General features: G+C 41.1%; 1 protein-coding gene across 2 annotated transcripts; it reads right to left on the reverse strand.

Annotated features, from left to right (window-relative positions):
• Positions 1 to 1,161: 1,161 nt before the first annotated feature.
• Positions 1,162 to 21,664, reverse strand: ZBTB34 (zinc finger and BTB domain containing 34). Of its 2 annotated transcripts, XM_083721207.1 has the most exons (3): positions 21,379 to 21,654; positions 20,714 to 20,899; positions 1,162 to 10,842 (listed from the first exon to the last, which is right to left on the reverse strand). In XM_083721207.1, exons 2-3 carry the CDS (start codon positions 20,767 to 20,769, stop codon positions 9,342 to 9,344), a joined length of 1,557 nt encoding a protein of 518 aa, XP_083577333.1. In that variant the 5' UTR covers positions 20,770 to 20,899; positions 21,379 to 21,654; the 3' UTR covers positions 1,162 to 9,341. The 2 variants fall into 2 exon arrangements, with proteins under 2 accessions (XP_083577333.1, XP_083577334.1); XM_083721208.1 differs by lacking the exon at positions 20,714 to 20,899 and having other exon boundaries at positions 21,379 to 21,664.
• Positions 21,665 to 25,411: the final 3,747 nt, after the last annotated feature.

A 25,411-nucleotide genomic window follows, 5' to 3' on the forward strand; every position in this document is an offset into this window, starting at 1 on the left:
TGAAAATAAAACTAATTTATATTCAGCTGAGTAATGGACTGCTTTATGAATCTCATCATGTTTAATAATACAGGCTAGGGTTTTTAAACAGAAATTCAGAAACAAAGGTGATAATGGGCATCCTGTACGTTGACTATCTTTAGGAATCCTCCTTAGCCAATGCCACCACCGTAAGGGCTGAAAATTAAAGCCTCTGGGGTGGCAGTTCTCATTATACTGCTACTGCCACTATGGAGGACAATCCAATGCTGCCTAGAGTGTGAGGGGGAAGCATCCATTACTTTGCCTAAACAAGAAAAAAAATAGATGATGAGCAACAAGCCCTGGAGGCCCAGGCCAGGCAAGTTGCTTGTCCCCCTCTCAGAAGCCAGTCTGTGGAGAAGAGTGTAAGGATTTATTTTGTTTGTATTTATACAAAGAAAGAACATAATATTTGGGAATGTAAAGTTCCAAGTGTAACACTAATATGTGCTGATGAGAGCTGAAGCTCAACAGCATATGGAGGGCCACAGGTTCTCCTCCCCTAGCATAGTAGGTGAAGGTACACACAGGATCATTACACAAAAATGGCAATGTTGGAGAGATTTGTAAAGGGTTTGCCCTAGCTGGGGTTTCCCAAAGGAACACCACATACACAGGCTTTAAGGGGGGCAGGGTGATTAAGACTTTATTGATACAAATGTACGTAGGGGTTAGTCTCCTGAAAAATCAAAGACTGTGATTTAGTGCACTTAAACCTCATACTGCACACTGCTAGGCTACACTAGAAAGAACCCAAAACAGATCAGGTCTTTTTTCACATTTTAACAAGTTCTGGCAAGTCTCCACCTGTGTTGGAACAAAAACGGCACAATATTACGGAATGGAAAAGTTCCAAGTATAGCACTAATACGTGCTGATACGTGAGTAATTAAGCACCTGTAATTAGTATTATCTGTAAAATTCTAATGCTGACCTACCTCATAGAGTTATGAAGTTTGTTTTACAAGGGAAATATGGACAAAAGGAGGCAGTTTTGGACAGTAGTGACATCATTTGGGCAAGGAAAACCCAAATTTGGTCTGGATTCATAATGATTTTAGCCAGTCACAAGGAGAAGATAAAACCCCATTGATAGTCTTCCAATTTTTTTTTTAAAAAAAACAATTCAAAGACAGAATGTGTGCTTCAGAAGCATTTTAATTTATAAACAGCAATTCCCATTGACTTTATTTATACCATAAAAAAGGCAATTTACAAGCAAGAAACAAGAAATCCATCAGAACAAAACAAAGCAGCACTGAAATATTCATGTCACAAAATCTAGAAACAAAACAAAAAACCGAGTACAAGATTAAAATAATCATTTGAATAAATATTCTAAAATATTTCATGCTATAAAATAATCCTTAATGGCAAGTTAGTTGCTTTTAACAGCATCCGCTTTAGCTAGCTTCATTTACTTCATATGGTGATGAAGTGTGGAGTTTGTGAGGTTACCGGTTTAATATTGCAAGGTATTGACATTGAGGTTAGTCATTCAAAGTGTTCAAATATTTATGAGGAAAAACAAAATCAATCTATAAATGGTAGATGTTTACTTAATAGTACAATTTTCTGATAAAACAAGTGTAGTTAGATGATGCAAATCAGCCATGAGTTTCTCCTCTAAATTGAAAGATGTGTAAACAGGCCTTCAGCAAAGTCCAAAGACTAATCTCCCAGTATGCCCAGTGGTTTTCACTCTTTTGACTCTTCAGGGATTATTTCCTGCATTGGACTGATCTGTTAGGGGACTGCTGGATTCTGAGGCATGTTCTGGAACAATGGAAGGCAGATCAGAACCTACTGGGTGGCTTGCAGTAGACCAGCAAGGGTTTCTTATTCCTAGCTCTTTGACAGCACCAAAGAGCTCTCACAGCTACTGAAACAAATCTGGTGAGGGGAAGGAAGCAGGAGTGGATTTTGATTTGCAAGCACTGGAGCTTAGTTCTGGTACCAAAATTAAATTTCTTAGCTTATGACATCAGGTGGATAATTGGCCTTGTGGGCTGAATTAGACCCACTGGCTAGCAGTTCCTCACCACTGGCTTAGTATTTGTTCAGAGGCACCCTACACCTTTATGTTAAATATCTGTCCACCCCACTGAGCCACTGTTTTGTACCTGCTTCTGTTGTGTGTACCTGAGGCTTCTAGGGTAAAGGTGGCGAAGGGGGGGACCATGCTTGGTGGCTGCAAAGCTCTTCTGGGATGTATTCTCATGTTCAATCTAAGTGCTCTCCAAGCTGCATGTTGGGCCTTATGTCCTGCATGAACTGAAACTTCAGCGTAGCGTGCAAGCAGTACTCCCCTGCTGGCTGCAGTATTAGGAATGGCAAGCATTTTCCCACGGAAGAGCCCCAAACTTCTAGGGAATGCAAGGGTTCTCCAGAGCACAGGGTTGTATTCAATGTTAGTCATTTGGGTTAACTGGGGCCCATTCATTCCAATGGATCTACTCTGAGTAAACCTTTGAAAATTTTGAAAACCACTGCAGCATGCTGACAGTAGGACAGCTGTGTCCTGTGTCTTAAAAGCAGATATTTATAAAGGTTATAACCACAGCCATGTTACTGACACTTTGCTCCATATCTCCAAGTAGGGACACAGAACAACTCTCTCAGACCCAATTTCCATTTAGCATTTATTATGTAAGCTTGCATAACTGATTTAATGCACCATTTTAAGGATGTCTGAGAGCGCAACAGGATGTATAGTTTTAAGTCCTTTAAGGGTATTTAACTGAAAAAAGAGATGCATGACTGCCAAACTCTGAACATTCTGAATGACTTCACTGAACTTTGGGTTCAGTTGCTGAGTATTACTGTTGCTTACAATTCATGGAACTAAATAGACTCATTCATATATATATATATACTATATATTATATATATAAAGGATTTACACAATTCCCAAATACTTTAAAATATATAAAAATTTAATAAATAACCCTGACCAGTCTAAAAGCACCATTCAAGGGTAAAATTCCCTTAGAAAATAGATTAGGTGTTGCATATTTGAGTCCCTTTTCAGTGGCTTCAACATGAAACCCTTTCAGATGACAAAAATAAAACAGAAGTCACAGTAAACTAAAAACATACATTTCAAATAAGATAGATTTCAGTCAAGATAAAGCTCTGTCACACCCTCTTCTCCCAGCCCTTGTTTAAAAATTCGTGCTAATCTTATGTTAACCCATAACAGTTACATCAAAACAACTTAATTCTGACCAGAAATAAATGAAAGACTTTCAGAATATATTTAGTTATTCTGGGAACCTTAAAAGAGACTTGTAAATAATCCAATTTAGGCTAGGAGTGCTCAATCCCAGAGGTGGTTTATGTGCACTTTAATCTCAACCCTGCATGTAGGTAATTGGCTCTTTCCTACATGCATGGTGTCTGTGCCATTGTGGGGTGATGCATATGTAAAAAGAACATTTATCCATGGTTAAAAGAAATTGTGTGTATGTGTGGACTGCTGGATTTTGCTCTTGAGAGGAGTGCACATTATCCCCTCCCACTTAACTATGATTAAGAGCCTTGACTAGCTTTAACCATGCTGAACTAGCCAGGTTAAGAACCAGATGGAAACCTGGTTATAGTCTTATTCATAATTAACATCAATTCAAACATTGCTCTTGGCCAGGATCAAGGTGGTGTGGTGTGGTGAGATTTTGCTCCTGACCTCTGAACTGTGGCTAAAAAGAGGTCAGGTCTGCAACAACTCTAAATAAGCAAGACATGGACAAATCTGGTAACTTATTATGCTGCAAAGCATAAAGGGCTGGCTAGAGGCTACTGAAATTCCACATGTCTCCCCTTAAGATGAGCATCCCTGATTTCAACTTAAACAGTAAATTCTGCCAACAGTGAAAGACAGTATCCTTTCTGCCATTAAAAGCATTCACACTTGAATACAGAACCAACTGTGAGGCGCTGCGTTGCTTAAAAAAAAAAAATCTCACGTATTTACAAAGCTATTTTCTGAGTCTTATTTACAACTTCAATAGAAATTATACGGAAGATAAACCAGTTAAGAAAAAAATAACAGCTGCTTAAAACCACAAATATTAGCAAAAAGTATAAAATTTATTTCTGTTTTTCACAGTTTGTAAATAGGTTAAAACATCTAGAGGAGAAAAAAATGACACTGTCACTGTTTTTATTATTCTTCACATTGTCTATGTAGCTAAAAAGGTAGTTTGAGAGACTCAATTATGAACCAGCCTGCATGATTTCACATATTTTCAAGCCAATATTTAATCTTACTGGTTTTCTTGGCTTTTGTGTTCATTTTAAATGAAATACACTAACAGCTGCACACTAATCAAAACTGTACAGCAATCAGTACCGCACAGTATTTTCAGAATTCACCTAAAATAATTCACTGCATGCCTTTCATCCTGGTGGACATAAGATATGAATTTCAAAGGATAAAAAGATGGCACCCCATTACCATGGAACCATAATGTGACAAGGCACGATTTAGATGCTGCTGCCTGACTTGAAGCTTTGTCTGCTAGTCTTTTGTGTGTTGCAGCACATCTAGGGCAAAATCCAAGGAAGACAAAAGCTGCTTCAACACAAAACTTTCTGCCCTACACACAGGCAACCCCCAGCCATTTTACAGACACTGTGCATTAATGTAGACAACTGAGACAGGGAACTGGGAGGCTACAGGAAGCCAGCAACTCCTCCAATCAAACAGCATTTTGCCAGCTGCTACAATCTCCGGAGGTACTGCCGAGTGTGGGTAGAATGCTAAAACAGTATTCCTATGTCAAATTCCTTCAGAAATGTGTACACACAGTGTGTAATGTTGTGCTGTATCTTCACCCATTGATGATGTGGAGGGGAATGCATAATGTGATGATGCATCCACTTAGGATAGATGCTGCAAGTGGGGTGGGGTGAAAATGGGACATGGGACTACCACTAAAATAGAAAACTGCACATGTCTGCAGTTCTGCACTTCCTATAATTGCCTTGTATGAATATTGCATTGTTTACACAAATGCACCTACAGAGTGTATGAGAACACCATTTACAGTGGTACCTCGGGCTACAGACGCTTCAGGTTACAGACTCTGCTAACCCAGAAATAGTACCTCGGGTTAAGAACTTTGCTTCAGGATGAGAACAGAAATTGTGTGGCGGTGGCGCGGTGGCAGCAGAAGGCCCCATTAGCTAAAGTGGTGTGTCAGGTTAAGAACAGTTTCAGGTTAAGAATGGACCTCCGGAATGAATTAAGTTCTTAACCCGAGGTACCACTGTATTTGTGTGCTAGATTTATATCCCACCTTTTCACCAAATGGGTGTTCAAGGTGGCTTGTGTCTTCTGTGAACTGGCCTGTAGGCACATTTCAAATTCAGGGAAACAAATGGAAGATACGCAAGTTAACTACTCCAGATTAGATCTCTAGAGCTGCCTACATGTCCAGTGAAGCTCTTGATCTTTACAGTACTATATTATGGCTTGATAATTTTGAACCCCGATAGGCAGCAGAAAGAGGAAAAACATACCGGCCTTGTTCCTATGCTACACTGAACAGTGGCTTAGAGCTTTGTGCAAAATGGGCAGTGCAGTCCCTACTTTCTATGGTTTGAAGTTGCCTTCTTTAGAAACTGACCAGAGCTTATTTTAAATCACCACCAGTGATTCTGTGAAAGTGAAGCTAAATGCTGCATAAGTCTTTTCAGCTGCATGGAAATCAGAGGGAGAAGTATAGGTGCCCAAGGCTTTGTTTGGACTTGCTGCGGCTCATGCGCACAGCACTAAACCATTATTTAGCATTATGTGAATTTGGCCATCAACATGAATGAGTATATGGAACTCAAAAATCTCTTGAAAGTCAGGAGATTGATAACTCCTAGGTTTTTAACAGTTCCACCACAACATTTGAACCTGAAAGCTGTACAATCAAAAATATCCAAAATTATGTTAAGTCACTCTTTGGTAAACTCAAACCAGTTCAACCATGTTTACAGATTCAAAAACTATATTTAAAACAACTTTTAAGATTGACACAGAGACAAAAGTGAGGGAAATACAAAGTTAACTGCCTTTCCCCTCTTTTCTTGACTAATACTACTATGGCGTAAACCCAAGTGGCTTAAAAGGCACCACAGCATCACTGTAAAGGGTTACATTTTTAACTCTGCATGTCCAGACTTTTCTTTGATGGTCTCAAAAGCAAGCATATCAAAAGGTAGAATAAAACTGATTTGTATCTTAATGTGTTATAAGAATGAATGGACAGACATGTACCCTCCCTGAAGCAGGCTGGAAATCCAGAGGCCTGTGAAAAGCATTTCTCTGCATGCTTGGGATGGGTCTGTCACCAATTCCATTCTACCTGCCCAGCTGTATCCCTCCCATTTCATTTTACACCGCTCTAGCCTCCTGATCCTCAGAAGTGGATGGGGGTGGGGTGGGGGCTGTAGTGGGAAGTCAGAAAGCAGGAAAGGCCTGTGTGCACATATGGAATGTGCACTGAAATTGGCTTTTCTGGGGCTCCAGCCCTTGTTTATACTAATAGTAGAAAGGGAAAAGGAGGGAAGTTAGTGTTTCCCTGGGAAAGAATCTCTTAGGCAGCTATAGTAGGAAAAGGATGATCATTTTGTCTAACTAAAACTGCGTCTAGAGAACAAACCTGATTTACTGTTAACATTAATCCTTATTACTGGCTTTGATAAACAGTAAAGAAAAGTCCATTCTAAAAATACTACAGAAGTCTATTCTTTTAAAATCTCAAACAAAGCTGTAAGCCCTCAAAACCACTGCAAGCATCCAAGCTTTATTATTCTTAAGTGATTTGGAAAATGAAAGCTGATATGGGGTGCTGGTTACAAATTGTATAAATCACTTGCTCTCCAGCTAAAGTATTTTTTATGGAACACTTTGTACAGATCTTCAAAAGCTCCAAACACTGTATCTATCAGCCACCCATAGTATAACCACAACTATTTTCTCAGTGTTTTAAATCACAGAATATAAGTGAAAAATAGAAGTAGCTCCTGAAGAATGAGAATTTTGAAGGATTATGACCTCCTATTAAGAAAACCCATACACTTTTATATGATTAAAATTCACAGTTGTGAGAAATTTAGGGAATCATACAAGACTTAAGAACAGAGGCTCAGATTCAGAAGTCAACACATTAAATTACAAACACACAAAATCTTGAAGGCAGCAAGAAATCCACACATTCTGAATATCCTATCTGGGAGAGGTGTCAACACATTTTTGTGCAGCGCTCCCTATTTCACTCAGTGGGGAAAGAAGCAAACATCCAATTTGTTTTAAGAGGGAACAGAATGCTCCTACAAGTGGGTGAAGATTTAAAACTCTAATAAAGAGAAAACGGGTTCCTATAATTCCATATACAGTACCTGCAGAAGGATCCTTTTTGATGGCTACCAGCCAAGTAAGCATCTCACTGTGCCTCACTGCCCAGGCTTGTTCCAGCATAATTTTAATGCCTCTGTACTGCTCTGCCAGGAAACCTTAAAGCTATAGCAGCATTAGCTTAGGGAATATAAGGCAGAAACTGAAGCAGAACCAGGAGAGGAGACAGGTAGGTGGAGGGCGGGGGGGGGAGGGGTCTCGTCATGCAGCTTCTGTCACTAACAGCTTTCTATCCTGATGAATATATCTACCAAGAAGTTTCTCATTCTGCCAAGCATAAATATATCCAAGTATATACGTACTAAAAATATTATTCACAAACATCTGTATTCTATTTACTTGATAAGAGTTTTCATACAGCAATTATTTGCCAGCTCACACTTTTGTGAGGTGTTTTCAGGCAGATAAATAACTGGAAAAATCTGTGATTCCACTATAGTAAGGTTTCACATTTTTTTATATCTATTATGGATGTAATAGAAAAAAGTTAGCACCACTTTAGAAAGATACTGAACGTCTGAAGGAGAAAAAAATAATAATTTCTAAAAGGATGTGTAAATGTGTTTGTCATTGGCTCTTTATGAAAAATAAAATACTGAGCAGCTGTTGAAATTATGGAGAAGCCAAAAGAACTTCTCTAACACAATAAGATATATTGCTCATAAATCCCGCATGGCATTGTTACAAAAAGTAAAAATACAAGTGCTTTAATTTCACTTGAAAATGGTAAATCGGAAGTTATGGCGCACCTGAAAACAGCTCTGTGGAAGTGATTCACTAGAACACTGTACAGAAATATTGCAGAAATGACTGCAACATCCTGCTTAGCCTTCTTTAAACCAACTATATATAATCAGAGTGATTAAAGTAAGACTGATTTACCTGGTATGCTTTCTACAGTACGAAATGAAGGTAGATTCTGAGGATAGCAAAAACATTTAAAACCACAATGCTACTTTTGGGTTGGCTAGTATAACAACACATTTCTATATAAAAAAGGGGCAGCACCACAGGTTGTCTAGTTTATATTCTAGACAAAAAACCCAAACAATCCCCACTGTAAAGTTAATACAATTATGGCATTTGGTTTATGCATGCTATTGAGCAAAGTTATTTCAAAGCATTGCTCACTTTTGGACACAATATATGAACATGGGGGGGAAAAAGCAAAGCTTCATGAAAAAGCAGGAAAAAACCCTAAAGAGAAGATTAAAAGTTGAAAGCCTTTTATAGAGAGGTTTTTTTCCTTTCCATTTAAGATACTTCTACATTCACCCCAACCAAAAGAGAAAAAGTGAACATCGTATATATGCTTATATATAATAATATATATTATATAAAATTCAAAGCTATCAAAATAGTTATTCAAACAACAACAAATAAACACCCACCCAAACCCACAATTTAGTATGACACATAGATGGGACTCTGGGAGGTATACCTTATGCTCCTACATAACATGTTTGTTAAGGCTGCCATCCTAGCACACTACTGGAAGCAAGTCCTACTGAATTCAGTAGGGCTTGCATCCAAGTATACCTACATAGGATTAGGCTGCACAAAGCACAAAAGGAGAGGCTATACTATTCGGCCGAATCTGCTTGTTTTTATTATCTTTCACTGTTGAAGCCCCAGCCTCCCTCCTTCTTCATGTATTGTTTGCAAAATATTATGCTCTTTATAAACATTTTTAGGAGTAAAGCTAACCCTACTTCCTTCCAAAAAAAAAAAAGAAAAGAAAAGAAAAGAAAAAAGTCAGTAGCCTTCTGTCCAGGAACAGGGACCAGAAGACTTGCAAAATCAGGAAAATGACAATGCTGTTATACCTGTTACAAAACTTATCAAAGAAACGAGAAGGAAATGCGTTGATCAATGTGCTTTGTTTGAGTTGCACTGAGGGACGCAGTAAATTTTAATCAGATGTCTGTATATCCATGCTATAATCCAGCGTTTCAGAGGCTGAAGCATCATCATCTCTCTGTTCGATATAGGCTTCTGTTCTTTCTGGAGACTCAACTCTGCTTCTTACTTCTGCTACACCAGGATGATTCTTTCGCAGGTGCTGGTTTAAAGTTCCCTGGAAAGGGAAACATTTTCCACAGACTTCACAGCGGAAAGGTTTGTCATCTGTGTGGCCACGGATATGGTATTCGAGTTGGTCCTTGCGCGTGTACTTCTTCCCACAATATTTGCACACAAAGGGGGTAATTCCCATGTGCAGCCTCATGTGCCTATCAAGACTCCCTTTCTGGTTGAAAGACTTCCCACAGTATATACAGATTAATCTTTCACTGTATGCATACCAGTGACCTCTTGAATTCCTTTCCCGTGGACTGTTTTCATAACCTGGGTGATTCGCTGCAGATTCTCCATCAGCTCCTTGTGCTGAAACATCACTATGCAAGTAGCTAGTAGAGATCCGTTTTTGACGGCCGCGGCCTCTAAGAGAACCTAGCATGGATCTTGAAGAGCTTGAGTTTCTTAGGCTTCCAAAGGTGTCAGGTGCATTAGCAGATTGGGATGAGCCATGGGAATATAGAGAGTAGGCATTGTGCAATACAGAACTGTAGGAGCCAATGTTAACAGCCACTACTTGCTCGCCGTCCACCATTTCAGTGTGGTATCCATCATCACCAAGAGAAGAGCTATCTGAGCAACTTGGCCGGTCAGATTTTTCCATTTTAACTTTCACCTCAGCAGCCTGGCTCTCTCTGACTACCAAGTCCCCTTGGTCATTATCACCTTCAATCTGAATCTCATATTCTGAAATGCTCCCGCTACTACCACGGTCTGAGTGCCCTTCTTCTTGTAGACGGTTACGGAAAGATTTGTTGGAAGTTGTTTCCATTCTTAAATCACTGCCTGAAGTAGACTGCCGCACCTGAGAACAATAGGGAGGAGAGATTTCCACTGGATTGGCAAAATAACTGTCATCTTTAACACCGTTGTGGTTTTCTGGAGCATCTTCAGCACCAACAGTGACAGAGTCAACTTCACCGACACTGATCTTTGAATGGATACTTTCAAGTATCTGTGTGCACTTATCAATGACACACTGCATCTGCAGAAAACTAGCTGCAGTTAGAAAGCTAACAACATCCTTCAGTTGCAAAGACATCCTTCCAGTGTAACAAAAAGAAAGCAACTGTTCAAAGACACTGGGATTTTTAATAACTGATATTGAGAGGCCGCTCATGGTACTTAATGCAGAATGGTCACGGAAATATGGAGAACTGGCAGCTAGGACAGCTTTGTGAGCTCTAAACGGCTGACCCTGAATATGCACAATGATATCACAAAGTTTTCCCTGCAGGCGGAGCTCATTCAATTGGCTCAGTACGGTGCTGCTGTACTCCGGAACGTCAAACTGGATTAAACTGCTGCTGTCCATGTCTTCTGGTGTATGGTGTAACCTGCAAAAGCCACAAAAAGAAGTACTTATAAATCAGTACTTAAAAATGCCTGGTGCTTTGAAGATTGAAAGCAGTCCATTGACATGCACAGTAACTTACACTGCATACAATCTATACATTGTTGAGACTGAAAATACAAGCAGTAGCAAACAATAGTTTTTACATGCAGCAATAAGACTTTCCTTTTTACATACATCTGAAATGTTAAATTCAAAGTAACGTGGGATGTGACTTGTGTAGTGTTACATGTAGTAGTACTAAACTGACAAGTTTGCGAGTAGGTAGTTTGCTAGTGAACGTTTTCTCTACATAATTTTGCAATTAGCAGTTTCAGTGACCCAAAGCTACTAACACTTGTTCGTATCAGAAATCTTAAGGACTCTCACCTCCTAGTTGATTGGGAATCAAGCCTTGAAAGAGTACACTGAGTGCAGAGCTGGACAGGCAAGGAAAGGAAAGGAAACACAATCTGAACAAATGCTTTAAGCAGCACTGTTGATCCCAAGTACTGCTGAAGCAAACGTGTATGTCATGCAACATTACAGATGCCAAGGGTTACAGATGATCTTGCAATACACTGAGGTTCCTTCCTTTTGTGGTTTAGAGATAGCCTATCTCAAGTGTTTTCCTTTCAAAACCTGCTAGGTGAAAGAAAAACAATAACTTTGCCAAACTAAAGTTATTTGCTTTATTGCAAGCTATTAATGCACATTAAAGGTAAAGGTAAAGAGAGCCCTGACCATTAGGTCCAGTCGTGACCGACTCTGGAGTTGTGGCGCTCATCTCGCTTTATTGGCCGAGGGAGCCGGCGTACAGCTTCCGGGTCATGTGGCCAGCATGACTAAGCCGCTTCTGGCGAACCAGAGTAGCGCACGGAAACGCCGTTTACCTTCCCGCTGGAGCAGTACATATTTATCTACCTGCACTTTGACGTGCTTTCGAACTGCTAGGTGGGCAGGTGCAGGGGCCAAGCAACGGGAGCTCACCCATTCATGGGGATTCGAACCGCCGACCTTCTGATCGGCAAGTCTTAGGCTCTGTGGTTTAACGCACAGTGCCACCCGTGTCCCTCGTTAATGCACGTTAGCAGCCATAAAAACATTCTTTTCCTTATGGTTATGGTAAAGATTTTCTAGTTAATTTATTGAACTGTTAAATGGTCATTTGCCTAATGCTTTGTAGGAACATGTGTGGAGCCATGTAAAACTGTTCAGGTCTCATGTGGGAGGGGTAGGGAGAGGAAACCTTTATTTCCTACCACCCTGAAACTTTTTCTACACACTGTGCTGGCTGCCAGCCTTGATCCCAAGCACCTTATTGCTGTATAACAAATGGAAAAGAAGTGGTGTTCTGGAAACCACCTCAAAGAACAAATAGATGTTTTTTAACCTCACAGCACACATCCCTAACCATAAATGATCTTCTAGTACACTATACATTGTTAGCAATTCAAGCAGGCCAGTCATACCCCCTTAGCCAGGGGTCAGCAAACTTTTTCAAACTGTCCCTCAGACCTTGTGGGGGGCCGGACTATATTTTGTTGGGGGTGGGGGAATGAACGAATCCCTATGCCCCACAAATAACCCAGAGATGCATTTTAAATAAAAGCACACATTCTACTCATGTAAAAACACCAGGCAGGCCCCACAAATAACCCAGAGATGCATTTTAAATAAAAGCACACATTCTACTCATGTAAAAACACCAGGCAGGCCCCACAAATAACTCAGAGATGCATCTTAAATAAAATTACACGTTCTACTCATGTAAAAACACACTGATTCCCGGACTGTCCACGGGCCGGATTTAGAAGGTGATTGGCTGGATCTGGCCCTTGGATCTTAGTTTGTCTATGCATGCTCTTAGCTCTTGTGTTCTCTCCTTCCCAATATTCCACAGGTCTGTAAGTCATTGAACATAAGCCCTTGCACCCCCTTCTCTTTTTAAATACACCTCTCTTTTTATTTATGACTCAATAAGAACATAAGAAGAGCCTGCTGCATCAGACCAATGGCCCATGTAGTCCAGCTTCCTGTTCTCATGGGACTAGACGCCTGTGGGAAACCTGCAAGCAGGACGCAAACACAAGAGTGTTCTCCCTTCCTGTGGTTTCCAGCATCTGATATTCAGAAGCATTTCTGCCTCCAATTGTGGAGGCAGAGTAGCCATTGATAACCCTTTCCTCCATGAACGTGTCCAATTCTCTTTTAAAGCTATCCATGCTGGTGGTCATCACTGCCTCCTATGGGAGCAAGTTCCAGTTTACCTAGGAGCTACATGAATTGCTTTCTTTTATCTGTCTTGAATCTTCTAACATTCAGCTTCACTGCTTGTCCACAAGTTCTAGTGTTATGAGGGAGAAAAAACTTTTCTATCCACTTTTTCTGTACCATTAATAGTTTTATAAACTTCTATCATTTCACCTCTTACTCATATTTTTTTCTAAACTAAAAAGTCCCCAAAGCTACAGCCTTTCCTCCTAGGTGAAAATACCGTATTTTTCGCACCATAGGACGCACCAGACAATAGGACGCACCTTGTTTTAGAGGGGGGAGAACAAGGGGAAAAAAATCTCCCCCTCTCTGCCCAGCGCCCCTTCAGCGAAGCGGCAGGAGGTGCTGCGCAGAGAGGGGGAGAATTTTCCCTCTTGTTTTCCCGCTCTAAAACAAGGTGCCGTTTAAGGTGGGTTCAGGCGGCTACCTTGGAAGCCTGGAGAGCGAGAGGGGTCGGTGCGCAACGAACCCTCTCCAGGCTTCCGGTTTCTTTCGACCTGCTCTTTGGGGCTGGTGGGGGAAAGCCCACCACCAGCCCCAAAGAGCAGGTCAGGGAGCAGCGGAAAGGCGCAGCGGAGAGGTTGCTGCCATAGCCGCGCGTCACCTCTCCAGCCGGGAGAGGGTCGCGGGGTGCTTCTTTAGCCCCCCGCGCTCTCCCTGCCTGAGGTGACACACGACTATAGAGGCTCCTGCCATTGCCGCGCGTCACCTCTCCAGCCGGGAGAGGTGACTCGCGGCTATAGAGGCTCCTGCCATAGTCGCGCGTCACCTCTGCAGCCGGGAGATGGTCGCGGGGTGCTTCTTTAGCCCCCCCCGCGCTCTCCTGGCTGGAGAGGTGACGCACAGCTATAGAGGCTCCTGCCATAGCCGCGGAGATGGTCGCGGGGTGCTTCTTTAGCCCCCCCCCCGCGCTCTCCTGGCTGGAGAGGTGACGCGCGGCTATAGAGGCTCCTGCCATAGCCGCGCGTCACCTCTCCAGCCGGGAGAGGGTCGCGGGTCTATGGCGTCTTCGCTGCATAGGATGCACACACATTTCCCCTTCATTTTTGAAGGGGAAACAGTGCGTCCTATAAAGCGAAAAATACGGTATTTCAGGCTCCATTTTGCTTCCAAACCAATAGGCATGGGATCATCAGAGTTTGGTACTGGAGTGAGTGATGACAACACCTTTACCAAAAGCAGAGGGCACTGACTTGCAACTTACACAACCAGGCATAGCCCACCAGGTCCATATTATTGTTTGGCAGATGCTGGATAGTCTCTATATTATGGCTATCTCAAGCATGCAAAAACACGTGTTTTATGGAGATTATGATGGGATGTTATATTTAGCTGGTGGACTGCATTTGGCTTTGCTGGTCATTAGTTGTTGGTATATTACAGCCAGCACAGAATATTATCTGCAAGCACCTGATATAATTCCATTTTTGGGTTAGGCTGGTACCTCGATAGGAGCTTATATAGGAAGGCCACATATGCTACTGTGATCACCTTGCATGAGAGGTAGTAGAGAAATATAACAATGAGATAAATAAACTGTCTTTTAAAATAAAGGAGATATAAAAGGAATTATCTAATATAAGTTGCTGTATTAACAGTCAAGTTTCAATACAAAAAAAAAAAAATCAGAAGTATACAGTATTAAGCATTAGAGATATCTACCAAATTAATCACATTAATGTTTCCTACTTCATCTGTTCTCAGATATCGGAAGACACAAAAGCCTTTTTTATTTTGAAATAATTTAAAATCTACAGAAAATGGCAAATAGAGGACAGATGAAGTAAAATGCTGCCATCTTTTCAATTTGACCAAACTTCAGAAGTCTTTCCCTCCACAGTTCAGTATCTGAGCTGCACAGAAAATATAGTCAAGCCAACTTTACTGTTAAGAAGTAGATTTCAATATTCAGTTTTTATTAAATGGGAAAATTCAATTATTTATTCAATTGTTCAATCAAAAATTCAATTATTTCCACCCAAATGAGGCCTTCTCGGGAAAGAACAAAGCAGCACAATTCTCCTTTCCCCAATACAATTCCTTCCTTCTTGTGATTTAGTTTTTTTTCCAAACAGAGAAAACATTATTATTTACTTCTTTTTTATATATATTAAAAAGCACAGTTCTGTATATGGTCTACACTGCACACAAAAACTAATCATATATATTCCACAACACTCAGAGAACCGCCCCCTTTGGGAATGTTTTGGGCGACACATGTGGCAAACCCGGAAGTAAAGGAAAGTTTTCCACCACCAGCACCTGCGCAGAACAGCACGCCTCTGGATGCAAATGTTTCGGGGGTAAGAACGGACTCCCAGAACGAAGTAAGTTCATATCCAGAGGTTCGTATCCACTGTACATGATCCCAAAGGTATAACAATAGTTTCACAACAGATGAATTAAATATATATTTGCATTTCCTGTAATAGCAAAATTGCTGAACTGTTATGCTGAAATGGCTATAAAAGAACCAAATCCTGATTTGGGCCTTGAAAATGCAAATTGTGCGGTTAGAATAAGTTATGCCTGTTTGCTCATTCTGTATGAATAAAATCAATATGCAACCTTTTTGTGGGGGGTGGGAATCTGTTCTTTTCTTGATGAGTTAATTTACAGAAGTGACAGCTATATGGGACAGGTATATATCCATGCAAGGAACAAGAACTCTATTACATGGACCTTGACACATTTACAAAGTACCATAAATATGTACAGTATTAAAATAAATCAAGTAGTGCGGTGTGCTGTTGTACAGCTCCCTTTCATTTCAGTAATGCTTTTGCCACAGAAGTTCTCCATGAACTGTGCCCTGAACATCAGATCTGTCTGCCCCACACTCTGTTATACTTAATTATGACCAACTCAAAGCCAGTTTCTGCACAAATCCTCACCATCAAGAGAACTAGAAACCTACCCATCAAAGTGATCACAATTCTGTACTAAATGTCAGAGTTGCATGTATACTCTTTGTATGATGAACAGCAAGTACTTGAGACACAGCATATCCAAGGCCATCCACCAAATTATCTTAAGATACACAGCACATGAGTGCATACTTAGGATCTCATCCCAGATCAATTTTGCCAGAACTCATGAGCTCCACCTTGCCTGGGAGCAAAACTCGCTCAACTGGACTGATGCACACCCGGTTTACCCCCCCCCCTTTTTTTGCAAGGATCCCATCAAGAAAGAGATAATTTGATGGTCCATACCCTACCTTCTAGGGCTGGGCGATATCTGATTTTCAACACTGCAATATATCACCAGTTAAACATCACAATATACTGATATATCACAATGTCTGAAATAAGGATGGAGCTATGTAGATGCATTGTCTCACTCCAGTTTTTTCCGTATTGTGATTTTTGCTTAGCGCACACATGTCACAATTTGCGATATATTGCCAGGTCAAAAATTATGCAACCAATATCATTAAACTGGTTTTGGATGCTATATTGATATATCACCCTGTCCTACCTTCTAGGGGCCACAACTTAACCTATTATTTTTAAAAAAGTACCAACAAACATCTTTGACAGAAAATGACACTGGGGAATAAGGCTAATGTAGAAAAATTGTACAAATAGCTTTCCAATATTTTCTTAAACAGAACCAATTAAACATAAATTTATCCACAGCAATTTCACTCCATACAGCATTTGTGATAATATCTTAAAACTGAGCACTTGAATTGATAAGGGGGCATGCTGGCCTACCTTGACATAAAAGAAAGAGATGAGTGAATTATAGCTCTGTTGTGTATCTACAGTCGCATACAACACTTGTGTTTTCCAAGAGCTGGTAGCTTGAAATGCTATTCTCAGATATTTGTAAAATTTAACCTGTTCGATTGGTTGTCCATTGCCAGCAATGTTTGCATCATCTCTGAGTAAAAACTAAAACTTTAGATTTATCATAATTAATCATACTTAAAGCAAACTTCCACAACCTGGTGCCCCCTCCATATGCTGCTCGACTAAAACTTCCATCACTCCTAACCACTGACCTTGTGGCTGGGGCTGATGGAAGCTTTAGTCCAAAATGTCTAGAAGCTACAAGGTTGGGCAAGACTGACCTAAGATGAGGGCTGCCTAATTACAAGCAGAAAGAGCCAGTTTCTTTGGGTAAAGAAGGAAGTATGAAAACTATATTTTGATTTCTTGTTCCTGGACTGGTTGACTATATAGTGCTACCTTATGCAGAAAAAAACCACTAACCGTTAATCCATACTATTTACTACAGATAGAGTAACTCCTCCAAGATTCAGGCAGAAGCTTTCCCCAGCACTGCTACCCAGACTACCTGTGAAGGCAGAGATTGATTCTGGAATCTTCTAAATACAAAGCATTTATAGAAACCCAAGTGCAAAGCTAAATGTTTCTAACTTTAAAGTAGGAGCAGTCTTTATCTCCCAAGAACATACATATTAGAGGTTTGCATTTTTTTGCAAGCAACAGCTTCTGAACTGCATGGTGGAAGAGTGGCACAAGTCCTTCCTCTCCACTATGCAGATAGCCATCCTTGTAAGCCACGCAAAAAGCCGGGCACACACACAGGCAAAAAACCATCCATCTCAAAAAGGGGTCATTGATAAATCAGTCTCTCTCTATAGTTATTCCTCTGTGCAGTCACATGTACTGAGAACCTCACTCAGAAAGATGACCAGCTCTGTGGTTAAGGGAAAGTGCCTGCTCTGCTTCTCAACTATGCCATTGCATGTGAAATTGTTGTTTAAGGTGCTTTGATGGCACCTTTTCTACTTGCCTCCTGTTTATCCTGTGTTGGTCTAGTTTCTTCTACATGAACCATTGGATTTAGAAAAAGGCAGCCTCTCACTGTACTTTCTTACGCAGCATACATTGGACAGGTATGTTTATCATACCTCCACAAAAAGTCGTGTGGTTTTGGAGCAGAAGGGGGCCTCCGAGCTGTGCATTTTGGTCTTGCAGTGAGCAATAAGAGCAAATAAATATACAGAGAAGATAAAGCAGCCTTGAACGTACGGACTCTCGTTTTATTTAACTATGTTCACATTTTACAAATCAATAAACACGACTTCTAAAAAAAAAAGTCTATAAACCGGAGAGGCCCAATGAGGTCAGCACATAGAGATGATAAATCAAACTCACAAACAGTCACTTGCTTTGTCATGCCTTGCAAGGAAGATTCACCTCCAGAGAACCACAAACAGTGATGCATTGGAAAATTGAAAAAATGTCCTCATCCCATATTTTTACATGTTATCAGTATGCCACATATCACCAATAGGTTTGTGCAGGTTGGCTAGTTAAATATATAATTTTTATATATAATTTATGAACTAATGGACTATAAATATATAGTTAAAAGTAACACTATAAACCAGACATGTCCAATGTATGCTGCATAAGAAAGTACAGTGAGAGGCTGTCCGAAGTCCATTGCTCACGTGGCAGTTCATTTCCTGGGGTAAATCTTCCATCCCAAAAAGCTCAACAACTTCAAACCTTGGTCAGGCCTCACGACCCTCCACATCATCAAATCTGGACACCACTGCTATAAACCATATATGCTAGCTTACGATAAAACAAGGAATGCAATCTTGGGACACTTTGTGAAAATAACCAACAGAAGTAAATACAAATATGTGTTATTTATAACAGGGTTTTGGTTTTTAACCCAACATCCCCCACTCCCACTTCCCAAAATTGTACCAAGTACACAAAATGAAAAGCTAAATGTTTTTGCAGAAAGGTAGAACATGATGCAGGTGTGGATTTAGCACAAGAGAGATATTGGTAGGCACATGTGAGGTCAGTGACAACGAGAGCACAATTGCACTGCTGCCAGCTGCCTTTCAAACTCACTTGCTCATTTCTTGGGCTGGGCCTGTCCAGGGATTTACATTTACCATGCGTTTGCAAAAAAAACCCCACCCCTGCCCCACCTCCAGTCTTATTGGGGAGGAAGCTCTACTAACAGAAGAGTTGAGTTTAGTAGTTGCAAATGTACACTTCACCCACAGGCTTGGAAACTCAAGAACAACGAACCACACCTTAGGCACAGGTACTTATACACAAAGGCACAGCTAATTTGGAATGTTGACTATGTTCTAGGGATAGAGAGGAGTTAATATGGTCACTTTTAAAGTTATTAACCCAGTGCAACATCTAGAGAATGATGCCCACAGAACTTGTTGATGAGATAATCATTACTATACTTCACCTCTACTCAAACATAACAGAATTATAGGGCATACAGAATCTATTCCTCTCCATCAAATGATGGTATTCACATTCTGAGGCAGATTTTAATTAGTAAAGATTCAGCACTAATTGTTTTCAAATACCAGGTCATAGATACTCAAATGGGTGTGGGGAGAAGGAACTTTCCCCCCCAATGATTTGTGTGCCACTTTCCACCCGCTGTCTGATTCAGTTGAAAAACGCTCAGAGAAACTGGTATTGAGGAAGAATCTGTAGAAAAAGTGGGAGGTGAAACCAATTAGGTAACCTGGGAGGGACTGACACCTGCCTGGGATTTCCATCACCTGCACTGGAGCACATCTAAGGAGGGGAGTCACATGCACCTTTCCTGTGCTACTGAGGAGCCATGATACAAGTGTAGTGCAGTTGTCAGTATTGTACCTGAGAAACAAGGGTTCAAATCCCCTCTTGGCCATGAAGCTCACCTTGGGTCAGTCACTACCACTCAAGTTATAAATAATTTGGAATAATGTGGAGCATCAACAGCCTCCAGGCCAGGTGGCAAAGACTGCAGACAGGCAAGCACTATCCAGATCACCTATATGATGCCACCTTCCCCTATTTCTTCAGACTCCTTCCCAAAGCCCACTCTTCCATGAATCTTTCAACTAAATCACAATTCCCCAGACTAAACTGGAACAAAATATATTAATGCATAACTGTATCAGCTCACATATGTCCCTTGCTACCTTGGCACCACTCAACTGCCTTCCCGTCCTGTCAAGATTTCGATTGTAAGCCTCTTGGGAGAGGGAACTACACTTTTATATAAGGATCCATATGAACATTGATGGTACTTCATAAATCAGGTGTGGCGAACCTTTGGCCCTCTAGAACTACAACTCCCAGCATCCCATGGCCACTAGCAATCCTAGCTAGGGCTGGGAGGAGTTGTAGTTCCACAGCAACCAGAGTGCCAAAGACTCCCTACATCTACCGTTTCATCTATCACTTATAGAACACTGTTGCTTCTTCTTGAAGGAAACTCAAAATACTCAACAGACAACCAGTGCCCAACCTGCAGAGTCAATGTCAGGGGTCAGCAAACTTTTTCAGCAGGGGACTGGTCCACTGTCCCTCAGACCTTGTTGGGGGCCAGACTATATTTTGGAAAAAACTATGAACGAATTCCTATGCCCCACAAATAACCCAGAGATGCATTTTTAAATAAACGCACACGTTCTACTCATGTAAAAACACCAGGCAGGCCCCACAAAGAACCCACAGATGCATTTTAAATAAAAGGACACATTCTACTCATGTAAAAACATGCTGATTCCCGGACCGTCTGGGGGCCAGATTGAGAAGGCGATTGGGTCGCATCCAGACCCTGGGCCTTAGTTTGCCTACCCATGGTCAATGTGGTGCTGGGGTTCAGTGTCAGATCTGATGTCAAGTACACCCATGAATAAACTAGCAGTCAGTTATGAAGATTACTGGGTACCTTGGGGTCGGTCACACACACACCACACTCAAGTTAGTCTGCTTCACGGGGTTGTTGTTGTACTTGGGAGGGAGAAAACCCAAGCACGTTGCCTGTGCAGAAAAGAAATGTGTGTGCATCAAATTACAAGAGATTTCCAATTTTACGCAGTTTAAGGCTAAGACACAAAGAAGAAAAGCAGGATATGTTTGCAAGAGTAACGAACAAAGCCCCACGCCCAAAAGAACTAACCTGGATTCAATCGACCCCCTACAAAAGGGCCGTCATTGTTTTTGATTGTTAATTTGTTATGCATTTTTCTTTTTATATTTTAAACCACCCTGTGATCCTCAGGTGAAGAGCGGTATAAAAATAAATAAATAAATAAATAATCCATTAATCCCCACATCGTTTTGCATCCAATAGGGAAGCAGCTATACAGGAGTCTTACACCTTCGCAGCCCCACACCCTAACGGGGGCGGAGGGGTGCTGCTGCTGCGAACACCGTCCTTTGATGCCTTCGGCGTGCCCAATATGGGAGCTGGAAGAACCGTAAACCCCAGCACTCCTCCCCTCCCCCGCATTTCTCACCTGAGGGGGCGTCGGGAGTCTCCTCACATGGCGGGTCCGCCGGAGGGAGCTCGGTCCTGGCCCGAGTGCCACCTTCCCCCCGGCCGACGCCGCCGACGCTGCTCCCCCCTCAGTTCCCTCGGCCAGCAGCGCCCGGAAGCGAATCCTCCACTCTCAAGGAGAGGCACTTCCGCTACCGGAGCGCCACAGGCAATGGGAGGAGCGGTTGGGAGGCAGACAAGGAGGCATGTGGGGCCGGGGGCGGACCTGCGCAGCCACGCCCACCCTCCCGACGGCCACGCCCGCTTCTCGGCAACCGCTTTTTCTCCGGCGCCTCACAACAACGGGCTGGGGGGGGGGGGGCGATAGAAGGGCACGCATGCGCTCTCATCTTTCCGCGCCCCCCGCTGGCTGTTCTGACACCCGCTGTACCTGGAGAGGTTCCTGCCCTGTCTTTTTATTTCCTTTGGGGGGGGGGGGGAAGGGCGCCGAACAGGACTGAGGGGGACAAAAAGCTTTATCTCCATTATGTTATGTTATTTTATTTCATTTAATTAATTATTTTCAATTGGTCTACTCCGAGTAAGATTAACATTGGACACAACCCTATATTATTAACAAGGCTTCTAAATGGAGCTCTTTGTCCAAGTTGGCACCTGTGTTGGACTTGGAAAAACTGAGAGAATAAACTACCTGAACGCGCTGCTTAAAAACACGCCTGCTGTCCGTACCCTTTTGGCTATTATCTTTTTAATCCCTTATTTACAAATGTTACTTTATACCTGTACAAGAGCGGTGGGCTACTGTATCATTCCTATTTGCCTGGCTGTCGTTTGCAATTGTCACCAAACATTTGCGAAGGCCTCCAACCAAATTTGCAGACTGCAACTCATTGGCACTTAAACCAATCTGCATTTTCCAATGAGCGTTTTTAGATAACCTGAAGGATCTTGGCTGCATCAGTTGAAGATATAAACATAATGTGAAATGCTTTTTCTCAATGTTAACTACTGAATAAAGCATCAACCTTCTATTTTTTTAATAACTTGACATTGAGTATGGGAGTATTCTATTTGGTGGAATAACAGCCTTTCTTGAGAGTAGTGGATGACATTATTAATATTTGCCTTGTAATGCAGAATTTCTACACTCCTGAAGTTTTTGTGGCGAAATTGATCCTTACTTCACTGTGCTCCCCCCCTTATCTTCAAGCTTCCCTCAGGAGGAGGATCAGTGAAAATGGACTTTTGCTTTGTTATAATGTGTAAAGTTTGAAATGATCATAAAGTGGCATTTAAGATGCTGTGCTTTTTCCTTCGATAATGTTGCACTCAATAAAACAGGGCTTCGTTCACACACATTGCTATTATATAAAAAGATGGAACTATAAAAATGAAGAAAACTGAAAGTAGCTCCCCACAAACTCAAATCAAAATGATTAAATCAGAATGTGTTTTAAGTATTTTTTAATGTAGTAAACAAGCCTTGGTGGTTGAGATGGCCCTCCTGTAAATATATTACTAATGTGTGGAGCCACTACCAACCTTGTGGGTGGGACATGATCATAGGAGAGCACTGTGTGAGCTTATACTGCCATGTAGCCTATTGACCCAGTAGGGGGTGCATATATAAGAGAATAATCACAAGGTGTTAGTCTGCACACAGGGGAAAACCTGAAAAATGTGGACACTGGTTTGAAATGTCACAGTCCTCATCCTCTCTCTCCAGGTCATATCCCTCACTAGCTCTGCTTTAACAAAAAAAAAAATTCCTTCCAGTAGCACCTTAAAGACCAACTAAGTTAGTTCTTGGTATGAGCTTTCAGGTATCTGAAGAAGTGTGCATGCACACGAAAGCTCATACCAAGAACTAACTTAGTTGGTCTTTAAGGTGCTACTGGAAGGAATTTTTTTTGTTTTGACTATGGCAGACCAACACGGCTACCTATCTGTAACTAGCTCTGCTTTGCATTCCAAATATTTTTGCCTGGCTGGAATATGTCATTTAACTGATAGTGAATACTGCTTGTCTGGAAGAAGGAGGGTGTGCAGAACCTAGCCTCCTGTACAAAGTTTTTTAAAAATCACACTTCTTGGGGTTTTCCACAACAAGCATGTGTTGCAGATTTAACATTTCTAATCTGTATTTGTCTTCCTGTTCTGCAAAAATAAGCTAATTTAAATGATTTCCATTTTGGGGGTCCAAAGTTTATAAACTGATTAAAGCTGAGCATTAGATTCTTATAATCATGAACTCTCAGTGACTGGTATCTCCAGGGACATGGAGGTTAGTAAGATCACAATTCATTCTGGCTTGGTGTGTACTTAAAAATCAGTATTTATGTGGGTGTTTACACTGTGGGTTTCTATGGTGTGAGCTTTTTAGTATTTGTTGGAATAAGGTAATAAAGTAATTCTGCTTTCCTATTAAAACTGGCATGTAGGGTAAAAAAGTTGTGTTATGCTCCAGAAATTCCTCTCCTTTAGGAAATGTGAACTATACAGTATAAATAACTTTCACAACTGTTCAACGTGGTAGAATTTCCAAAGTGTCTCAGGTACATCACTAGCAAGCCTGATTATGAAGCGTAAAGCAAAGATTTCACACAGCTTCGAATTAATCATGTAGATATTTTCAGTAAGAAGAAAAGTAATGTTTCTAAACACATCACACCAGCTGAGCAAATCAGCAAAGGCCAGAAAGGCAAACCAAAAGGTTAGGTGATGTTAACTAAGACCTCATCTCAATAGACCTTATAGGATGCTTCTGTGATTTGAAAAATATTTATGGCCATATTCAGCAAGCAATATAATGCCACATGATTATAGTACAATTAATCCTACCATGAACAGCCTAATCTCAATTTTACTTCAGGATTTGGTTATATCAACAGCTAGGTCAAAACGTTGACATGGTACTAAGAGAGGGGGTTTCTTTTGTTTTAAATGTTTAAATGTGTATTGAATCCCTATTCTAGCTTTTCCTACAGGTTTTCTACATGCTAGACTTGAACTATTCATGCACAACAGATCATATATATATACAGCACACAATATCCCCTCTGTGAAGAAACTTGGAAAGGGCACTGAATCAACATGTTCACTATTTCAAAACTGTGTAGAGCAAGGTTCTTATGCATGAATATTGAATTTACTGTGGATTTAGCAAAGTGACCTGATTTAAGTTGAAGTTCACCCACTTTGTTTGGAAAGCAAACATTCTTCTTGGTCCAGAGCACGGAATGTCAGTTATGACAGCTGTAGAGGGCAAATTTGTTGAGACTGGATATATCTTTTTAATGTTTTGGAAAGAAACTTCCAAATATGAATACCCTGACAAAATGGGGAAATTAAATTCCGTTTGTTGTGACTACAGTGTTAAGTTACTTATCCTTGTATTTTTCCCTGTATTCATTTGAACATTGATGAGTGGAACTGGACATCTTTCCTTGAGGCTAGTCTTCATGTTGTTCACAACAATGGTATCACATTATTTTTGTGCATATCAGAAACCAGTTATCTGCCACCTTTCTCCCAACACTTTTGCCACCTTGTGCCCTGCACCATCTCCCAAATTGTTCCAGTGTGTTTGGTGAACCCCCAGAGCAGATTTAGTGGGCATGCAGGGGGCAAAAACGGAGGTAACATTCAATTGCACAAGGAGAAACCTTGCACTGATGGAAAATTCACCATAGCGCAATGCTGAACGTAAGCAAATGTCATAACAGCACCCTCCCCAAGAATCCTGGAAACTAGTTTACCCCTCAAAGATCTACAATTTTCAGCAGCCTCAAACTACACTTCCCAGGTGTGTGTTTTTATGTAGGTTTGTGCTTTAAATGCATAGTGCGTAAGCAGACAAAAGCTCATCTATTGCTTCGCTTTTCCTGCTTTTCTCACCAGGCTCTGTACGTAACACAAAAATACAACAAAGCACCCATTCTGATACAGAATTTAGCACAAGCCCAGGCTTCAATTTCCATTTTAAAGTCACTTCTAATCAAAGGTGTTTCAGAGTGGTAGTCATGTTAGCTTGTTATAACAAACACACAAAG

Source organism: Podarcis gaigeae (genome assembly GCF_964106915.1).
Source record: "Podarcis gaigeae genome assembly, chromosome: Z".
In the NCBI taxonomy this organism is placed as follows: Eukaryota; Metazoa; Chordata; class Lepidosauria; order Squamata; family Lacertidae; genus Podarcis; species Podarcis gaigeae.

Bases quoted from the DNA above. Each gene is read 5' to 3' on its own strand.
- ZBTB34 (XM_083721207.1), bottom strand. From the start codon at position 20,769: ATGGGTGTACTTGACATCAGATCTGACACTGAACCCCAGCACCACATT. The intron at 10,843-20,713 runs GTAGGCAAACTA...TGGCTTTTGCAG, and splicing joins CAGCACCACATTGACCATGG to GTTACACCATACACCAGAAG.